At 37.6% G+C, this 18,491-nt stretch overlaps 1 protein-coding gene across 1 annotated transcript; it reads right to left on the bottom strand.

Moving 5' to 3' along the window:
- Positions 1 to 8,952: 8,952 nt before the first annotated feature.
- Positions 8,953 to 18,309, bottom strand: LOC140752683 (uncharacterized). The gene is made up of 6 exons (XM_073087011.1): positions 17,988 to 18,309; positions 17,299 to 17,446; positions 14,228 to 14,356; positions 13,631 to 13,837; positions 11,252 to 11,607; positions 8,953 to 9,775 (listed from the first exon to the last, which is right to left on the bottom strand). The coding sequence occupies exons 1-6, from the start codon at positions 18,138 to 18,140 to the stop codon at positions 9,011 to 9,013; spliced, it is 1,758 nt and encodes a 585-aa protein (XP_072943112.1). The 5' UTR covers positions 18,141 to 18,309; the 3' UTR covers positions 8,953 to 9,010.
- Positions 18,310 to 18,491: the final 182 nt, after the last annotated feature.

Below are 18,491 nucleotides of genomic sequence, written 5' to 3'. Positions count from 1 at the left end.
TGAATGAAGCCACAAACGGCTTATTTGTAAGTTCTTTTATTGAATTCTTGACAAATAAAAACATTTTTAGAGAAAAATTACGAATAAGTAACTAATACTGCGTAATTTACGTAATAAGTAAATAATTATTTCAAATATTTTAGGGACATTTTAGCACGGAGGCGTGACGTTTTTACGCAACTATTTCAATTCTCAAAACTGGGTACATTTTTTTGTTAGGAGTGAGTAATCTTTACTAATCTATGTTTCACACAAAAACAGAAAGCTACATTTACCATTTTGAACTCTAATAGTGCAGAACATAAATATTGTAGTATGAATAAAATGTATATTTATTATCATTAATGTAGTAGCATGTAAATAAATGTATTTAGATGGCCAGAAAAGAACTTAAATTGATATATGTAAGATCCTATGACGGTTCTACCGCGCGTTCAAACACAAAAATTTACGTAAACGTTTACGATAAAACATTAAAATAATATTTCACGTATATTATTTACGATTGTAGCGTATTTATGTACGATTTTACGTAATAATTTACGACCGCGTTTTCCAACCTGTGGTCCGCGGATCCCTGGGGGTCCGCGAGTATATCTATGGGGGTCCGCGGTCATCTCTGGACCATACATAAATCGCTCATTAAATGCAAAAGGGCCGCTTTAATACTTATGTGTTAAGGCATTCTCTACTCTTATAACAAATACAGAAACAGATAACAAGTAGAATCTGATTTGAGATTACAGCTTAGTAGCAACATCAACCCTGAATATCCCTGATTTAGTTGCAAAAAAGCAACACTAACCTTCACATTAATTTTTTTTCATATTTTTCATAATAAACAGTTTTAATTACCTTCTGTATTTCTTTTTTGTATCTGTAATAACTAAAAAAAATACCTAATCCGTTTTTTTTCTGTTCATAAAACCGTGAAAACTGTGCTTAATTTCCTAAGAGTCCGTGGACTGAAACAGGCTGGGAAACGCTGATTACGATAACTAATTCATGTACGATTTTGCCAAATATTTATAATAGTAAGTAGAATGTTTAAAACGTTGAAATTCAAATCTCATTTATTCAAAACTAGTTGACCCGGCAAACTTTGTACTGCCTCAGAATTTATTAATGAAATATATTTCATATTAACCCACCTTTTGAACCTTCCCTGGACTTCCACAAATTATTCTAAACTAAAATTAGCCAAATCGTTCTAGCCGTTCTCGAGTTTTAGCGAGACTAACGAACAGCAATTGATTTTTATATATATAGATGTCTTCCTATAGAAATATTTTCGAATTAAAATCTACCACCTCTTCAGAAGATGTCTCCATGCAAAAATAATGTAATCATCCTATAAGTAATATTATAAACTAGTAGAGCCCGCGGCTTCGCCCGCGTTTAAAGAAATAACATGATATACATAAAACTGAGAATTTGTACCTTCAATGGAATGACAGTGGCGCCATCTGTCGAAAATTGGTCGTAGCAACTCGGAAACCTTCGTGGGCTCATGCATAACAACTTTGCTAAAGATCATCACATGATCAAATGCATAGTTTACGATTCTATAAAGGACATATAGACTAACATTCATGTTTAAATATATGTCATGTTACAGTAATTAAAAAACACTTAACATGGAATTTCAAAAAATATTTTAAACAGGTCACTCAACTTTGATAAGAGCGGCAACAGCGCAGTGTCATGACGTAAAATCTTTTGCTGCGAGTGTGATCCTTATGTCATAGGAATAAGGTGCAATATGCATTTACTTAATTTGACGAATTTGCAACATTGTAGTTTGATTACGTTTCGATTTATAATGTTTTTGCGATTAGACAAAGCGTGTAGAAAATTTGAAAGATGCAAAAAAAATCCTGTGCCTAAAGTACTAAAGATATTTGATTGAAAATTTGTTTGGAGGCTTGCGAGATGGATCGGTTCATGTGGTTACTCCGGTTGCGTTCCTTTGGAGATCCCGGAGTCCTCTACGCAGCGCCGAGGACGGCCACCGGGGGGGTTTTAGTGCGGTAAGAGTCCCACATAACCCCGTGTCGCTCCCACGGCACCGGGTACCTTTTGAAGGTTTCCCCCTCGAGAAAAGAAAAAAAAAAAAAAAAAAATAGGTTCATGTGGTTAAATTTATTGTCGTATGAAAGTATCCACCCTGTATATAGATGCGAATGTGAGGTTGTTTGTTTGTTACACTTTCACGCCATAACTACATAACCGATTGTCACGAAATTTTGTGCACACGTTGTCAGGGGTCCAGAAAAGGCTGCTGAAGGTGGTAGAACCCTTTGTGGTTCGACTCCGGCGGCACCACCGCCACACCTATTTCTACCTAATAACAGCAGTGTTAGGCGCTGCTGTGTTCCGGTTTGAAGGGTGTGGTAAGGGAGATAGACTTTTCCGAGGCGTTCCAGCTTAGTCCTCAGGGGTAGCGGCGCATCTGTGGCCGACCTCAGGTAGGAATATCTAATCCTATCGGTCCTATCCTCACGCTGGACAGTCGTTGGGGCTTCGAAGAGCACTTCGAGCGGTTGATCCCCCGGATACAAAAAGTAGCAGGTGCTATGCACGGTCTACTGCCTAATCTAGGGGGACCACAGGAAGGAGTTCGCCGCCTCTATGCAGGGGTCGTGCGATCGATAGCCCTCTATGGTGCACCGGTTTGGGCGCAGAGGTTATCGGACGTCCAGCGCTGTAGAGCGAAAATCAATGGTGTGCAACGTCGGATGGCCATAAGGGTTGCAAGAGGATATCGCACGATATCTTTTGAGGCGGCAACTATCCTAGCTCGCTTTCCGCCCCTGGACATATAGGCAAATATGGACGCGAGAGTCTATACTAGGACTCGCGCCATTCGCCTAAGGGGTGGAAGCATAACAGGAAACGCACTCGAAGGGCTGCGACATCGAGCGCACCAACAAGCCCTGGTGGAGTGGCGCGAGCGACTCGAAGGAGAGAGGTATGCGCAACGACGTACTGTTGGTGCGATCTTGCCAAGCTTCGAAGCCTGGATGGGAAGGCAAGAGGGAAACGTCACCTTCAGACTGACACAGATACTCACCGGACATGGGTGTTTCGGTGAGTATTTGTGTCGGATCGGACGCGAGGCAACACCACAATGCCACCACTGCGGAGGAGATCGGGATGATGCGCAGCACACTCTCGAAGAATGCCCCGCATGGGACTCGGAGCGGCGCATCCTGATCAACCGAATCGGGAGAGACCTTACTCCACCAGCGGTAGTAGCGGCTATGCTGGCAGAAAAAAAAGGATGGACGGCGGTAGTCTCCTTCTGTGAGACCGTTATGGGTAAGAAGGAGAATGCCGAACGGGCTCGGGAGAGGGCCGATCGAGCTCGGATACGGAGACTTCGGGGCGGGGGTGCTCCCCGTGTTGATCCGCCTGCACAGTAGTGCTTAAAGAGGATCTCTAGGTCGCAAGCGATTAGAGTGGGGGCTCTGGTCGTTGACTTTTGCGACATGAAGATGGCAACAATTTGTTGTGGTCACAAATTGTTGTTTTGTAGTGTAAGGGGCAAATCGCTCCGAGAAGGGCCTAAAGGCATCACGCTGGGGAAGCAGCGGTGCGTTCATTATTGAGATCCCGAGGCTTCCCTCGATTTTCAAGCGTAGTGAGGCCACCGAGGGGGTTTTAGTGAGTACAAATCTCACATAACTCGGTCTTTCCCTCAGAAGATCAGGTATCTTTAGAAGATTTCCCCCCCCGACAACAAAAAAAAAAAAAAAAAAAAAAAAAAAAAAAAAAAAAGGAATATCTAATCCTATCTGGGGTTGATTACAGATGTCCATGGGCGGCAGTAGCCACTTACCATCAGGTGGACTGCATGCTCGTCTGCTACCCTTATATTATAAAAAAAAAGAAGGACATAGGGTACTTCTTATCTCGAAAAAAGTACAGTTCCCGAGATGGATACAAACTCTGACCGCAAGCGAAGCCGTGGGTGAAAGCTAGGTATAGTCCGCGCCAAACTTCTAATCCGCCCTGAAGTTGTTGCGAGCAGGTGTAGTCATACAATTTGCTATGGCGACGCGATTCTTTCCTATATTCAGAGCGGACTAGCAGTTTTACGCGGACTATAATAACAAATACGATGTATGGTAACTTCTGTAAATAAAACAATCAAAGCAAGTGTTATAATAATTCATTTAATTATAAAACTTAATAATTTAATTACACCTAAGCATAACTTATTAAATTATCTTACAATTAACTATGAAAATTATAATTATTAATACAATTTAAAATAAAATAAAATTGTGATTTACGTAATCATTCGTAATAAACGAATTACAATAATGTTGTGTTTTATTTAAATACTTATTTCATAACTTAATGCCACACTCTTTTAATATAGGAGTAGCAGACGAGCATGCAATCCATCGGATGGTAAGCTACTGCCATACATCTGTAATCAACCCCAGATAGGATTAGATTCCTACCTGAGGTCGGCCACAGCGTCACTACCCCTGAGGAGTATATAATACTATATAAAACGGGGCCAATTTTCTTTATAAAAATTATAAATGAAAAACTAATTATGTATTTTTTTCTAATTAATACAGCAATCCCTCAATAGAATTACTTTATTTTCACTTAAAAATCATGTATTTTTTTTCATAATCTCATACATTTTTTTAGTTAATTAAAAAGAAACATGTAGAAAAATATTGTCTATTATTGTCTATTGTAGAATTTGACTAATGGTAGTATAATAAAGTAAAAATGAATTATTAACAATCTCATATATAAATGCCTATGTTTGTTCTAATCACAGTGAGTTTTGTTTGTGGAAAAATATATTTTTCGTTTGCATTTTTTATTGCTTATCAGTAGCATCAACTAATTTCATATTGTGCAAATTTTTGCCACTGGCGGACTAAGGGGCTTGGGCGTAGTCCTGGGGGCCCCAAATGTCTACAAGTCTTTTTTTATATATATAATATAGGAGTAGCAGACGAGCATGCAGTCCACCTGATGGTAAGGCTACTGCCGTTCATGGACATTGTAATCAACTCAAGATAGGATTAGATATTCCTATCTGAGGTCGGCCACAGATGCACTACTGAGGAATAAGCTCCTACCTGGGGTTGATTACAGATGTCCATGGGCGGCAGTAGCCACTTACCATCAGGTAGCCTGCATGCTCGTCTGCTACTCCTATATTATAAAAAAAAATGTATATATAATTAACACCTGCCTCCATTTTCTCCATCAGGGTTGACTGGCAGAGAATGCTATCAGGCATTAAGTTTGCCCTATTGTATATTTTATTTTTATAGAGATGCAATAAATAAATAAGTAAATAAATAAACTTTTTACCCTGGGGGCCTCATTCAACTTTCCGCTCCGGGCCTCCTAGTCCGCCAGTGCATTTAACAACATTTTTCTATTAAAAACAGTGACTTGAGCATAAATTACTAATGAATACTTGTGATACATTCGTTGCATATTACGCTTAAAAACAGTTTGCATAAAAAACATTACAAAAATATGTGATGTTAATTCATAAAAAAATCTTAGACCAAAAAAGGCACGCTCGAACAAGATATAGAAACGTACTCGATTTTATTATCCTTACTCCTTACTAATATTATAAATCCGAAAGTAACTCTGTCTGTCTGTCTGGTTGTCTCTTCTTCACGCCCAAACCACTGAACCGATTTTAATGAAACCCGATTTTATCCTTCTAGTGGTACCCGCTCCACTAGTATGATAAATCACACTAGTCTGAGACCCGAGAAAGGACATAGGATAGTTTTTATCCCGGAAATCCCACGGGAACTAGGGATGGCGATCTAAGAACGATTAATCGGAGAATCGATCTTTTGGACCCAAAACATCGATTATTTTAATCGATATTAGTAAGCATTGAATCGTAAACTATGCATTTGAACAAGTGATGATCTTTAGCAAAGTTGAAGGTACGAATTTTCAGTTTTATGTATGTTAGTATGTTACATTATTTTCTTTTAAACGCGGGCGAAGCCGCGGACAAGAAGTAGTTTCTTATAAGTCAGCTGGTATTCACACCCACCGAAACGATGATCTTCACGCTACAAATAGATGTGACCGTCAGAATGGCCGGTCACTACCCATATTTTACATCGAAATAATTACTAAGAGTTGCTACCTAGTTGCTACTAGTTGCTATTAGTTGCTACTAATTGCTACCTTCGATTAAAAAAAGATAAACTACTTTTTAAGGTGACCGGCCATTCTGACATCAGGATGGCCGGTCACCTATCCAGTGAGAAGAAACTGCTCAAATAAATAGAGTTTTTTTGTAATCAATAGTTGCTACCAAATTGCTACCTTCATATGCATCGTATTGGACTTCATAGCTTTTAAGGATAAAAAAATATTACGGATTTAATATAAGAGGACTAAACGCCTGTATAATGTATAAGCATAATATGTTTAATTTCGGGTTTTCTCTTTTAATTATACAGGCGTATTAGGCGTTTAGTCCTTTTATATTAAATCCGTAATATTTTTTTTTCCTTAAAAGCTATGAAGTCCAATACGATGCATATGAAGGTAGTAATTTGGTAGCAACTATTGATTACAAAAAAACTCTATTCATTTGCGTAGTTTCTACTCACTGGATAGGTGACCGGCCATCCTGATGTCAGAATGGCCGGTCACCTTAAAAAGTAGTTTATCTTTTTTTAATCGAAGGTAGCAATTAGTAGCAACTAATAGCAACTAGTAGCAACTAGGTAGCAACTCTTAGTAATTATTTCGATGTAAAATATGGGTAGTGACCGGCCATTCTGACGGTCACAAATAGATGTGCACAACTGCACACACCTATTTCAATAATAGCAGTGTTAATCGCTGCTGTGTTCCGGTTTGAAGAGTAAGAATACGTCTCCGTGGCATTTTTAATTAGTCCTCGGAGGGAGCAGCGCATCTGTGGCCAAGCTTAGGTTATCTGGGGTTGGTTACAGATGTCCATGAGCGGCAGCCACAAAATCGGGTCTGCCATTTTTCAAGTTGACAAATACAGTTTATAACACCTAAGTTCACATTTGCACGAAATCTATCAAAGTTTTCTTACACAAGTGCAGGTTACGCTTTAGACGAGAACTTTAGAAAACACGAGACATTATCTCCCTTTTTTGGTCTAAGATTAACAATAAAAGTTTACCAAAACACTCGGTTCGAAAACATACATACGATACGACGACGCCGTGCATCGTAAAAAGTCACGACACGACGTCGCATCGCGGAACAACACACGACACGTTATCAATACATTGCCGTTAACTTTTTTATTTTATGCGGTTCAAGTCGCATATTTCCACGATACGACATCGCATTACGGAACAACGTACGATACATTATCACCAATTTTCCAAAATTTACGATGTACGTCGTACATTTCCACGACACGACACCGCATCGCTACAGGTAGTGTGTCGTATGTATGTGATTAAGTCCTTTTTCATTTACATGTACAGACATAGAGCGTATCAGACACGTACCGTATCAGATAGAAAGTATTCTCCTATACAATTTGCATTGACCTTGGGCAGTGCCTGTCAATATTAATAACAGCGGAGTTAAGCGCTGCTGTGTTCTGGTTTGAAGGGTGTGGTAAGCGAGACATACTTACCCCGAGGCGTTCCAGCTTAGACCTCAAGTAGGAATCTAATCTTATCTGGGTTGATTAAATATCCATGGGCGGCAGTAACCACTTACCATCAGGTCGACTGCCTTATCTGCTACTCCTATATTATAAAAAAAACGTAGTAATAGGAAAAAATGTTTTTCTCGGACACGGTTCGTGTCTGAAACGGTCTATCTCTGTAAATATAAACGCTTACACATAAACATTAAAATTTATTTCGTGATTCGTAAAAAATGTTTTTATTGCACTGGTAAAATCAGTCTATTTACAAATTAATTACTAGATTATCCAAAAATATCTTATTGAAGTTTTATTATTGGCCTGGGTGGTTACCACCATCTTTTAAAACAATATTATTTTAAGCATACATTGACATTTCTTCACGACCTCCTTAAAACAGGTACGAAACAAAATAATGTTGATGCAATATTGAAATAAAACTTTCCTGAACTATGTTGGTTTTCAAAAGATGGTAGTAGGCCCCCAGTTTGCTCAGAGAGGGCCCGTTATTAATAACCGATCTATCTAGATCTTACCAAAGATCGGAACGATCGAAGAAGTTTTTATAATATAGGAGTAGCAGACGAGGCAGTCCACGTGATGGTAAGCTACTGCCGTATGGACATCTGTACAACCCCAGATAAGATTAGATTTCTATCTGAGGTCGGCCACAGCGCCGCTGCCTCAGGACTAAGCTGGAACGCCTCGTACAAATGTCTCCCTTACCACACTTCAAACCAGAACACAGCAGCGCTTAACACTGCTGTTATTAGGCAGAAATTGGTCTAATTTGAGGTCTAGTGTTACAGTCAGTAATCGATTCTTGGGGCCTCGATTCGAATCGATTCAAGAATCGATCTTTTTAGGACAGAATCGCCATCCCCACCTGGGAGCATCACAAGACCAAATAACAAACCTACTACTGTCTTTATAGTTCGCGCCAAGCAAGTCCGCTCTGAAGTTGTTGCGAGCAGGTAGTCATACAATTTACTATGGCGACGCGATTCATCTCTATATTCAGAGCGGACTGGCAGTTTGGCGCGGACTATACTTACCAAAATATCTATTATTCTTTGGGCCTCGATTTTTTTGTGAATCGATTCAGAATCGATTCTTTAGGCCTAGATTTTTTGTGAATCGATTCAGAATCGACTTTTTGGGCCTAGATTTTTTTGTAAATCGATTCTTTGGGCCTCGATTTTTTTGTGAATCGATTCTTTCGGCCGCGATTTTTTTTTCGATTCTTTGAGCCTCGTTTCGAATCGATTCAAGAATCGATCTTTTTGCACAGAATCGCCATCCTTACCTGGGACATACTGCCTGTACTTATCAAAAAATCTATTTTCAGAAATAACACCCTTCAATATCACATTCGGGATGATGACTTTTTATATGCGACTTCAGGCTTGCATTCTGTATGAACGCCTGAGCGCATATATGACAGCGGTACCTCCTATCGTTTGTATGCGTCCTTATATGATACTGTAGTGATTTCAATCTCGGATAGCTCTTATCACAGTACTCACATCTAAAGTTCCTTTCACCGGTATGGGTAGCCATGTGTTCTTTGAGCCTCGATGGCAAATAAAACCGTTGGTCACAATATTCACACTGATGCTTCAGGACCTTCTGATGATTTCTTCGCTGATGTTCTGTTAGCGTCTTCTGTCTATTATATACTTTATCACACAAATTACACGGGTAGGCTCTCTTCTGTCCATGAGCGTCCGTCAAATGCTTATTTTTAAGCGCATATGACATGAAACACTCATCACATCTTGGACAACGTATTATCGCCTTCTTCTTGTGCACTATATCCACGTGCATATCCTTATAGTGATTAGATTTGAACACCTTCCCACAAATCTCACATGTGTGTCTCTCGTCATCCTTATGCCGCTTCAAATGTGCATCTAGCCTCGGTTTTTCTAAGAAACACACACCACATATATCACATGTGTAGTTACTGAAGTGTTCGACCATATGTGTGTTCAATGTGTTGAAGTCTTCGAACACATCTCGGCACATGACACAGACCAGGTCGTTCCAGGTCAGCCGGTATAGTAGCATCTTGTCCGGCGCTTCGAAGTATATCTTCTTCCCGTGTACCTGTGGAGGTTACCAAAATATTTATTATTCTTTGGGCCTCGATTTTTTTGTGAATTGATTCTTTGGGCCTCGATTTTTTTGTGAATTGATTCTTTGGGCCTCGATTTTTTTGTGAATCGATTCTTTGGGTCTCTAATTTTTGTGTTAATCGATTCTTTGGGCCTCGATTTTTTTGTTAATCGATTCTTTGGGCCTAGATTTTTTGTTAATCGATTCTTTGGGCCTCGATTTTTTTGTGAATCGATTCTTTGGGCCTCGATTTTTTTGTTAATCGATTCTTTGGGCCTAGATTTTTTTGTGAATCGATTCTTTGGGCTTCGATTTTTTTTTGTGAATCGATTATCAATGTTAAATGGACAGTGCACCAGAATGCAATTTGTTTGGCACCGAATGGAAGATGATTATGTCAGAATGTCTGCGATATAGTGAAATGAATGCATGATGTCTGACTGATTTATTTTATGATTAGTTTAATCCTTAATTAATTAGTGTAAATGGTAAAGAATATACCGTTCTAATTAAATAAATAAATGGAGCGCTAGGTTCGATTCCTGGTCAAACACACATCCTCATAGACCACCTTCTTAATGAGTTAGGGTGAATTTAGGTTACATAGTTTCAAAAAAATCGGAGCATGCCAGGGAATTGAACCCCAGACTCTTCGCTCTGTAGGCTAAATTCAAAACCATTAAAGATAGTGAATCCCTTCATAGTCTGACCTCCTGTAGGTACCACCGTCACACCTATATCTGCCTAAGAGTTGTGTTAAGAACTGCTGTGTTCTGGTTTGAAGAGTGTGGTAACATATTTATAGAGGCGTTCCAATTTAGTCACCAGGTAGCAATGCACCTGTGCTTGACCACTCAGGCTTTTTATAACATAGGAGTAGCAGACGAGCATGCAGTCCACCTGATTGTAAGTTACTACCGCCCATGTACATCTGTAATCAACCCCAGATAAGATTAGATTCCTACCTGAGTCGGCCACAGATGCGCCGCTACCCCTGAGGACTAAGCTAGAACGCTTTAGATAAGTATGTCTTCCTTATCACACTTCAAACCAGAACACTACACTGCTATAAGCAAAAATAGGTGGTGCCTCCGGAGTTTCACAAAGGGTCCTACAATCAAATACAATAATAAATAATCATGATTGAATTAACAGTGATACCCTAGTGGTTAAGAAACTCAGCCTCTCGATCGAGGGGTCCGAGGCTCAAATCCCATGCACCTCTGATTTTTCAAAATTATGTGCATATTGCAAATTAATTATCACTTGCTTAAACGGTGAAGGAAAACATCGTAAAGAAACCCTGAGAGATAAATTAAAAAAAAAAACTCTCAACGGTATGTGAAGTCTACCAATAGGCTTGGCCAGCGCTGTGGCCTATGGCCTAATCCTTCTCATTCTGAGAGGAGACCTGTGCCCAGCAGTGGCCAGTAATGGGTTAATGATGATGATAATCGAATTCCATACCTGATCTATATGCTGCTTGAACGTCTCCAAATCATCAATCTTCGTTGGACAGAGCCTGCAATCGATCCGCGTTATATCAATTTTGGGCATTTTCTTATACCCCATCAACAACTGGAACGGCTTCGTGTCATGGGACACTGTATGCTCCCTCAAATCCTCAGGCTTTGGGTAATAATCCTTACAATAGAAACAGTAATAGTTATTCCGTCGATTCTTGAACGGACAGACATAGGAATATTGTATGATTGTTAGTAGATTCTCTTCGGACATACAATCTAGGTCTCTGTCATATGTATTCTTCTTTTCCACGGGCGGTTTTTTTATTGTCTTCGGTGATTTTTTTGAATTTGATGTGCCTGTAAATGAAAACAGTATATCAAATATAAAATTATTTATTTTATTTATTTATTTAAAAATTTTACTGCATCACCTCTAAGAAGAAATGTACAAGGGCAAACATAATGCCTGATGGCATTTTCTACCAGTCAACCCCGGGTGGATGAGGAGAATTTGCAGCAGGTGTTATGCGAAAGTAACAAAGATTAAAATGTTACTAGCTTTACTCATGGTAAGAATTTTTGGAGTTTACTCCTTAAGAAACGATTTGAGTTATAAGGCCCGGTACGGAAATTTTATGAGGAGTAAAATCAAGTGTAACACGAAAAGTTGAGGCGTAACGTAGAAAGAGACAAACATAATAATATATATCCACACTTTACGCGCAACACCAGTGAAGTCACTGAATAGAAATGTCATAATTTTATTTTTTTGTACTAGTGACTGCGTTGTATCGGTAAAATAGGTTTACAGACTACATATTAAAAGTATTTTTAGCCACAAATAAAACATAGATAATTTAAAATAAGCCAAATACGAAGGTGCTAAACTCGGACATGTATACATGTCCGTGGACGGTTACGGTACATTTCGTTTCGGACATGTATACATGTCGCTGGACGGCAACGTATATAATGATCCATTACAATCCCTCCTTTTTATTATTTATATTATTTTGTAACATACTTTATGTAATACGCATTATTGAAGTAATATAAATAATCCGAATAATTACAGATATATGTTTGTTTCTCTTATCATTTTAGCAGATGCGTTCATTTACCCTTTTTTTCTATTCGATATATATCATAATTATCATAATTTTTTTATCCAAAAGATCGATTCTCCGATTATCTTAGATCGCCATCCCTAGTTCCCGTGGGATTTCCGGGATAAAAACTATCCTATGTCCTTTCTCGGATCTCAGACTATCTTTGTACAAAATTTCATTAAACTCGGTTCAGTGGTTTAGGCGTGAAGAAAAGACAACCAGACAGACAGACAGACAGACAGAGTCACTTTCGGATTTATAATATTAGTAAGGATTTCAACCCTATGAAATATTTGGCTAAGTGCAAGTGAAGTTCGCACACTGAAGGTTCCGTACCACAAATTCGTATTATTTATAGTCATAGGAGCCATAAAAGTAAATGTATTGTGAAATTTTGAACTGTCTACATATAACGGTGCAAAAGTCAAAACGAAAAACGCCTAAAAATAGCGGTTTATTAACACGCTTTTATTAGCTTGGGTTGTATGTAGGTATGTATGTATGTACGTAACAGTAACGGAATCTTTAAACCCGATTTCTATCCACTTTGAACGTTCAGTTTAATTCAAAATTTTGAATTATCAAAAACCGATGACAATACAATGATTTTTTTTTACATACGATGTATATGGGGTGCTCCATTTATCAGTTTTCGAAAAGTACCCCACACCTGTTTCACTATTATACTATTTACTGTTCCTTAATTGATTCCTAGATTGAAAATTATTTTCTAATTTTTAGTTGAGTTTATCATAAAAGCGTGTTTTTTAGTTCCTTGAACTATGTTTTATTAATTTTTAGTATTTGTTGTTATAGCGACCACCATCTATTACGATTCAGATATTGCCCCATGACAAACGGACAGACAGCGGAGGCTTAGTAATAGTTCCGTTTTTACCGTTTTGAAGATGGTAGAACTCTTTGTGGTTCGACTCCGGCGGCACCACCGCCACACCTATTTCTGCCTAATAACAGCAGTGTTAGGCGCTGCTGTGTTCCGGTTTGAAGGGTGTGGTAAGGGAGACAGACTTTTCCGAGGCGTTCCAACTTAGTTCTCAGGGGTAGCGGCGCATCTGTGGCCGACCTCAGGTAGGACTATCTAATCCTATCTGGGGTTGATTACAGATGTCCATGGGCGGTAGTAGCCACTTACCATCAGGTGGACTGCATGCTCGTCTGCTAATCCCATATTATAAAAAAAAAAACCCTTTGGGTACGGGACCTTAAAATGAAATATATCAATCAATATCACCTTTAAAATCCAACCTCACCTGCTTTATGCTTCTTAGCATTCTTCTCCTTCTTACTCCCGCTACTCTTTGCTTTCCGCTTCTTAGCTTTCCGCTTTATCGGCTTATCTGAGTTAGAGCTGGAATCGGTAAAGTCCTCATCATTTAAATCATCTTCTGTACCATCTTCCATTATCTCCGCTTGTGGTTCTGTTTTATCTTCTTCCTCCTTCTTTGGGAGTTTTACATCTAGAAGTAGAGAAAAATAAACCTATATAATTTCTGATTATTTTTTTATACAATTGAAGGTCTTTTCCACACAAGTTTAGAGAATATAGTTTTTCGTGCGTTTTTTTTTTATAATATAGGAGTAGCAGACGAGCATACAGTCCACCTGATGGTAGATGGGTACTGCCATCCATGGACATCTGTAATCAACCCTTTAAAAGATTCCTACCCGAGGTCGACCCCTGATGCATTCCTCCTACCCTGAGGACTAAACTGGAGCACTTCGGAAAAGTATGTCCCCCTTACCGCACTTCAAACCAGAACACAACAGCACTACACTGCTGTTATTAGGCAGGTATAGATGTGGCGGTGGTGCCACAATCTACCTTCAACTGGCTGTGTTTGTATTACCTTCAACTTCATCAGCTGAGTATGCGCCAGATATGATATCGTCGTGATCCCGATCTCCCGTTGAATGGTGGTCGCTAACATCGTCCTTGGGCTCGATCTTCGGTTCCAAGTCTGCTGGCTTTTTGGTTTCTGTAATAGAAAATAGTCATATTTTAATGAGCAAAAAGTATTCATCACTAGCTGACCCGGCAAACGTTGTGTTGCCATATAAATAAAAAAATGTTAAGGGTGAACAACCCTTATCACTTAGGGGTATGAAAAGATAGTAGCCGATTCTCAGACCTACTGAATATGTATATAAAATTTGATGAAAATCGGTAATGCCGTTTCGGACGAGTAAGGTAACTAACATTATGACACGAGAATTTCATATATAAGATAACTTAATACTATGAAAAAATTGCTCAAATTAGGAAAGCAGGCCTTAACATACTGCCACATGTAATTTTATTTTCATACGGTTAAGTTAGAATTCTATTAGGCACCGATAAAATCTATACCATCCTAACAATCAAAACGACTTTGTTATTTTAAAATGAATGGCACAGTATATTATCTTCCTAATAAATCAAATGGCACTGATAGCCTAGTGGTTAAGAAACTCTGCTGCTTGATCAAGGGGTCTGAAATAAAAATCCTTAGATTTTTTAGTTATGTGCATATTAGAAATTAATTATCACTTGTAGACCAGTGCCGAAACCTTTAAAAATGGTAAAAAATGAAAAAAAATTACAATAGAATGAAACCCATTGGAAAAGGAGGGGAATATGATCAAAATGAAAGGAAAAATAAATTACGGTCGATCCGAGTTCGGGAAGTGGGAGGGGGTGAGTTTTAAGGGTAAAAAATGGTTTATCTTGATTTCCGGCTAATCTACACGTCCTATGCGAGGAAGTTAAATGGCAAGGTTGTAGGTAATAAAAAGATCTACAACTTTTGTATTTGCAATTTTTTCACATAACCTCAAAATTTGGGTGAAAAATTCAAAAAAACAAGTTTTTGGTTTTTTATTTATATCTTTTTCAAAAAAATTTTTTTTTATACGAAATTTGGTGAAAACTTACCTTATTATGTCCCAAATACACTGTAATTTATTTGATTAAAAATATTTATTTTTTCGCCTTATTTTCACTTAATATCAAAAAAGCATCCTAATTTTCAATCGAAAATTCTGACGTCAAAATATCAGCTTTTTTCAAAAAGTTTGGGGGATTTTTGTTCGTTGAAATATCTACTACCTGATGGTTTAAAAAAATATATACATTACTATAGGAAATGTTCTCAGAAAATGCAAAAAATTGAAAAAAACCCAAATTCGAAAAATTTTTTTATATCATTATGTACAATTTTGAGGTATTTATTAAAATTTACACTTTAATTACTCAAAAAATGTAAGATTTCATGTTTTATTGATAAATGAAAAAGTTGCAAATTAAAATATACTTCAATAATTAACAAACAAATAAGTTACTAAAGTTAATATTTAATAAGACATCTACAATATTTTGAAAAAGTTGTAGAATCTTATTTAAATAATATTTGTAGATGTCTATTTACTGCTGTTTTAAGATAATTTATATACCTGAGTGACCTTCGGTAAATTTTAGCCCATTGTAAGTTATTTCATAGAAAAGTGGGGATGGACCTAGGAGGGTCTGGGCCTTACTACATACCTGCTATTTCGTAGCAGCTGTAAAAACCGTTAGCCAGTATTCGAGATACAGAGCAGTGTACAACATCGTTTTTAAAAATACACGTGCAGGCTCAGGCTGCAGTTACTCTAAGTGAATTGTAAGAAATTTACTTTATTCAAAAAATCGTTTGGAATCTATATAGCAAGGTAAATACAATCTGTATTTTAATCTATATTAATCAACTTTAAAATAAAAATAGTAATATTTTCTTTCATAAATAGTATGTTTAACATAACATAACCTAAAAAATTAAAATTGAATGATATTTTAGTACAAGAATAAAAAATAGTAATTTCGTTTATTTTATACAAACAAATTTAGTTATACTCATCATGATAAAACTTTGAAGGCATTATTAATTTAATTTTGTCTTTTCAGATTATCAGTATGGATGGATCTGTTTGTATAATCTGCAATAAGTCAGATGACAAGCAAGTGTATGAAATAAAAAAATCAGCTTTGAATCGTTTAGTGGAGTCTAGCAAGAAGAGAATCGACAATAAATACTTATAATAATTGGGTTTTTTTCAATTTTTTGCATTTTCTGAGAACATTTCCTATAGTAATGTATATTTTTTTTTACACCATCAGAAAGTAGATATTTCAACGAACAAAAAGCCCCCAAACTTTATGAAAAAAGCTGATATTTTGACGTCAGAATTTTCGATTGAAAATTAGGGTGCTTTTTTGATATTAAGTGAAAATAAGGCGAAAAAATAAATATTTTTAATCAAATAAATTACAGTGTATTTGGGACATAATAAGGTAAGTTTTCACCAAATTTCGTAAAAAAATAATAATTTTTGAATAAGATATAAATAAAAAACAAAAACTTGTTTTTTTGAATTTTTCACCCAAATTTTGAGGTTATGTGAAAAAATTGCAAATACAAAAGTTGTAGATCTTTTTATTACCTACAACTTTGCCATTGAACTTTTTCGCATAGGACGTGTAGTTTAGCCGGAAATCAAGATAAACCATTTTTTACCCTTAAAAACTCACCCCCTCCCACTTCCCGAACTCGGATCGACCGTAATTTATTTTTCCTTTCATTTTGATCATATTTCCCTCCTTTTCCAATGGGTTTCATTCTATTGTAATTTTTTTTGGTTTCAAAAATTATCGACCCTGGTCTATTGCTTAAAAACAACAGGAAAACATTGTGATGAAAGTTGTGTACCTGAGAAATCTTCACAAACAAGTTTTTAAAGGTATTTGAATTTCACCAATATACACTTGTCGAGAGTGGTGGACTATAACCTAATCATTCTCATTCTGAGAGGAGACCCGTGCCCAGTGGGACAGTAATGGGTTGATAATGAGTGTATGTGTCCCATTGAGAAAAGGCATACTTAATCAAGTACCTAAGTTAATTACCTTCGCCCTCCCGATCTCCAAGCTTGGAATTGAGGAAAAGCTCCTCGCACTGCAGAACCTGCGCTCTGAAGGCGCACGCATCCCGAAGTCTAACTACACAGGTGGCGCACACACCGCAGTCACGATCTTCGTCATCTACATGGGATAGCTGTGGGGAAATGGGTAAGTTAGTAAGTCTGTAAGGTTTTGTGCCTATAGTTCCAAGACTAGACGCCCCTGCCTGTCGTAAGAGGTGACAAAGAGGGGGCTACTGGGGTCGTGATGGCAAGAGTGAGAGCTTGAAGCGCCCGATAAGCGACCCCGGGACTGACGGCGATATGTGTGGCATCCTGTCGTATATACTAGATGGTGTGGCGAGCATTATGCTCACCAGGGTGGAGCACAACAGAGCAACGCGCTTAGAGGACTCCGGTTGCGTTCCTTTCAAGATCCCGGAGTCCTCAACCCTTTACAGGATTGATTTTGATTTACAGGATCTCCATAAGCAGCAGTAGCCACTTACCACCAGGTATTTGTAGTTGCTTCTAGATTTATTATAAAAAACCTACGATTTGATAACTGAAAATTTATTCATCGTTTCACCATTAACATTGCTATCCCAATATAGGGCCTATTTCTTTCAGAAATGTAAGATTTAGGCCACATACGAGTTGTCAACACTAGATTAAAGTTTAATTAAACGAACTTACTAGAATACCAAAGCAATCCATGATCATGTCCGAATAGACCTCCTTCTGCTCCATCCAGGTGTACTCTGAAGTAAGTATTCTGCATTTTTTAATCGCTCTACAGCATCGACAAAGTGCTGGGTCTATTATGGGCCCGTTTTTATTAGCGCTCATGGCGCTTTTCTGATATAAACCGCGGTTTATTTGTGTGTTAGTTGCTCAATGGTTTCTCATTTTGGTTAATTATAGTGCAGAAATAAATTTTAAGGGCCTTTTAAAAGTAAATTTGGGGAATTTTTGTAATTCCTGTCTATATTATTAGCATCTATAACAAGCCAAACAATGTCAGATTCACAGACTATTAATGGATAATTGGATACTACATATGTCAAAATGTCACAGAATATATTTTACATAATCATTAAAGCGATAATATAATATTATTGCATTTATAATTAGCGAAATAATTATTGCTAATTAACATTAAGATGTAAAATATTTTACTGCTTATGCATTGCATTTACT

Source organism: Epargyreus clarus, unplaced genomic scaffold (assembly GCF_041222505.1).
Source record: "Epargyreus clarus isolate Ecla_fem2 unplaced genomic scaffold, WU_Ecla_fem_2.2 ptg000025l, whole genome shotgun sequence".
Lineage (NCBI taxonomy): Eukaryota > Metazoa > Arthropoda > Insecta > Lepidoptera > Hesperiidae > Epargyreus > Epargyreus clarus.
The sequence above is the reverse complement of the archived record's forward strand: the minus strand, read 5'-3'. Positions and strand labels throughout refer to the sequence as shown.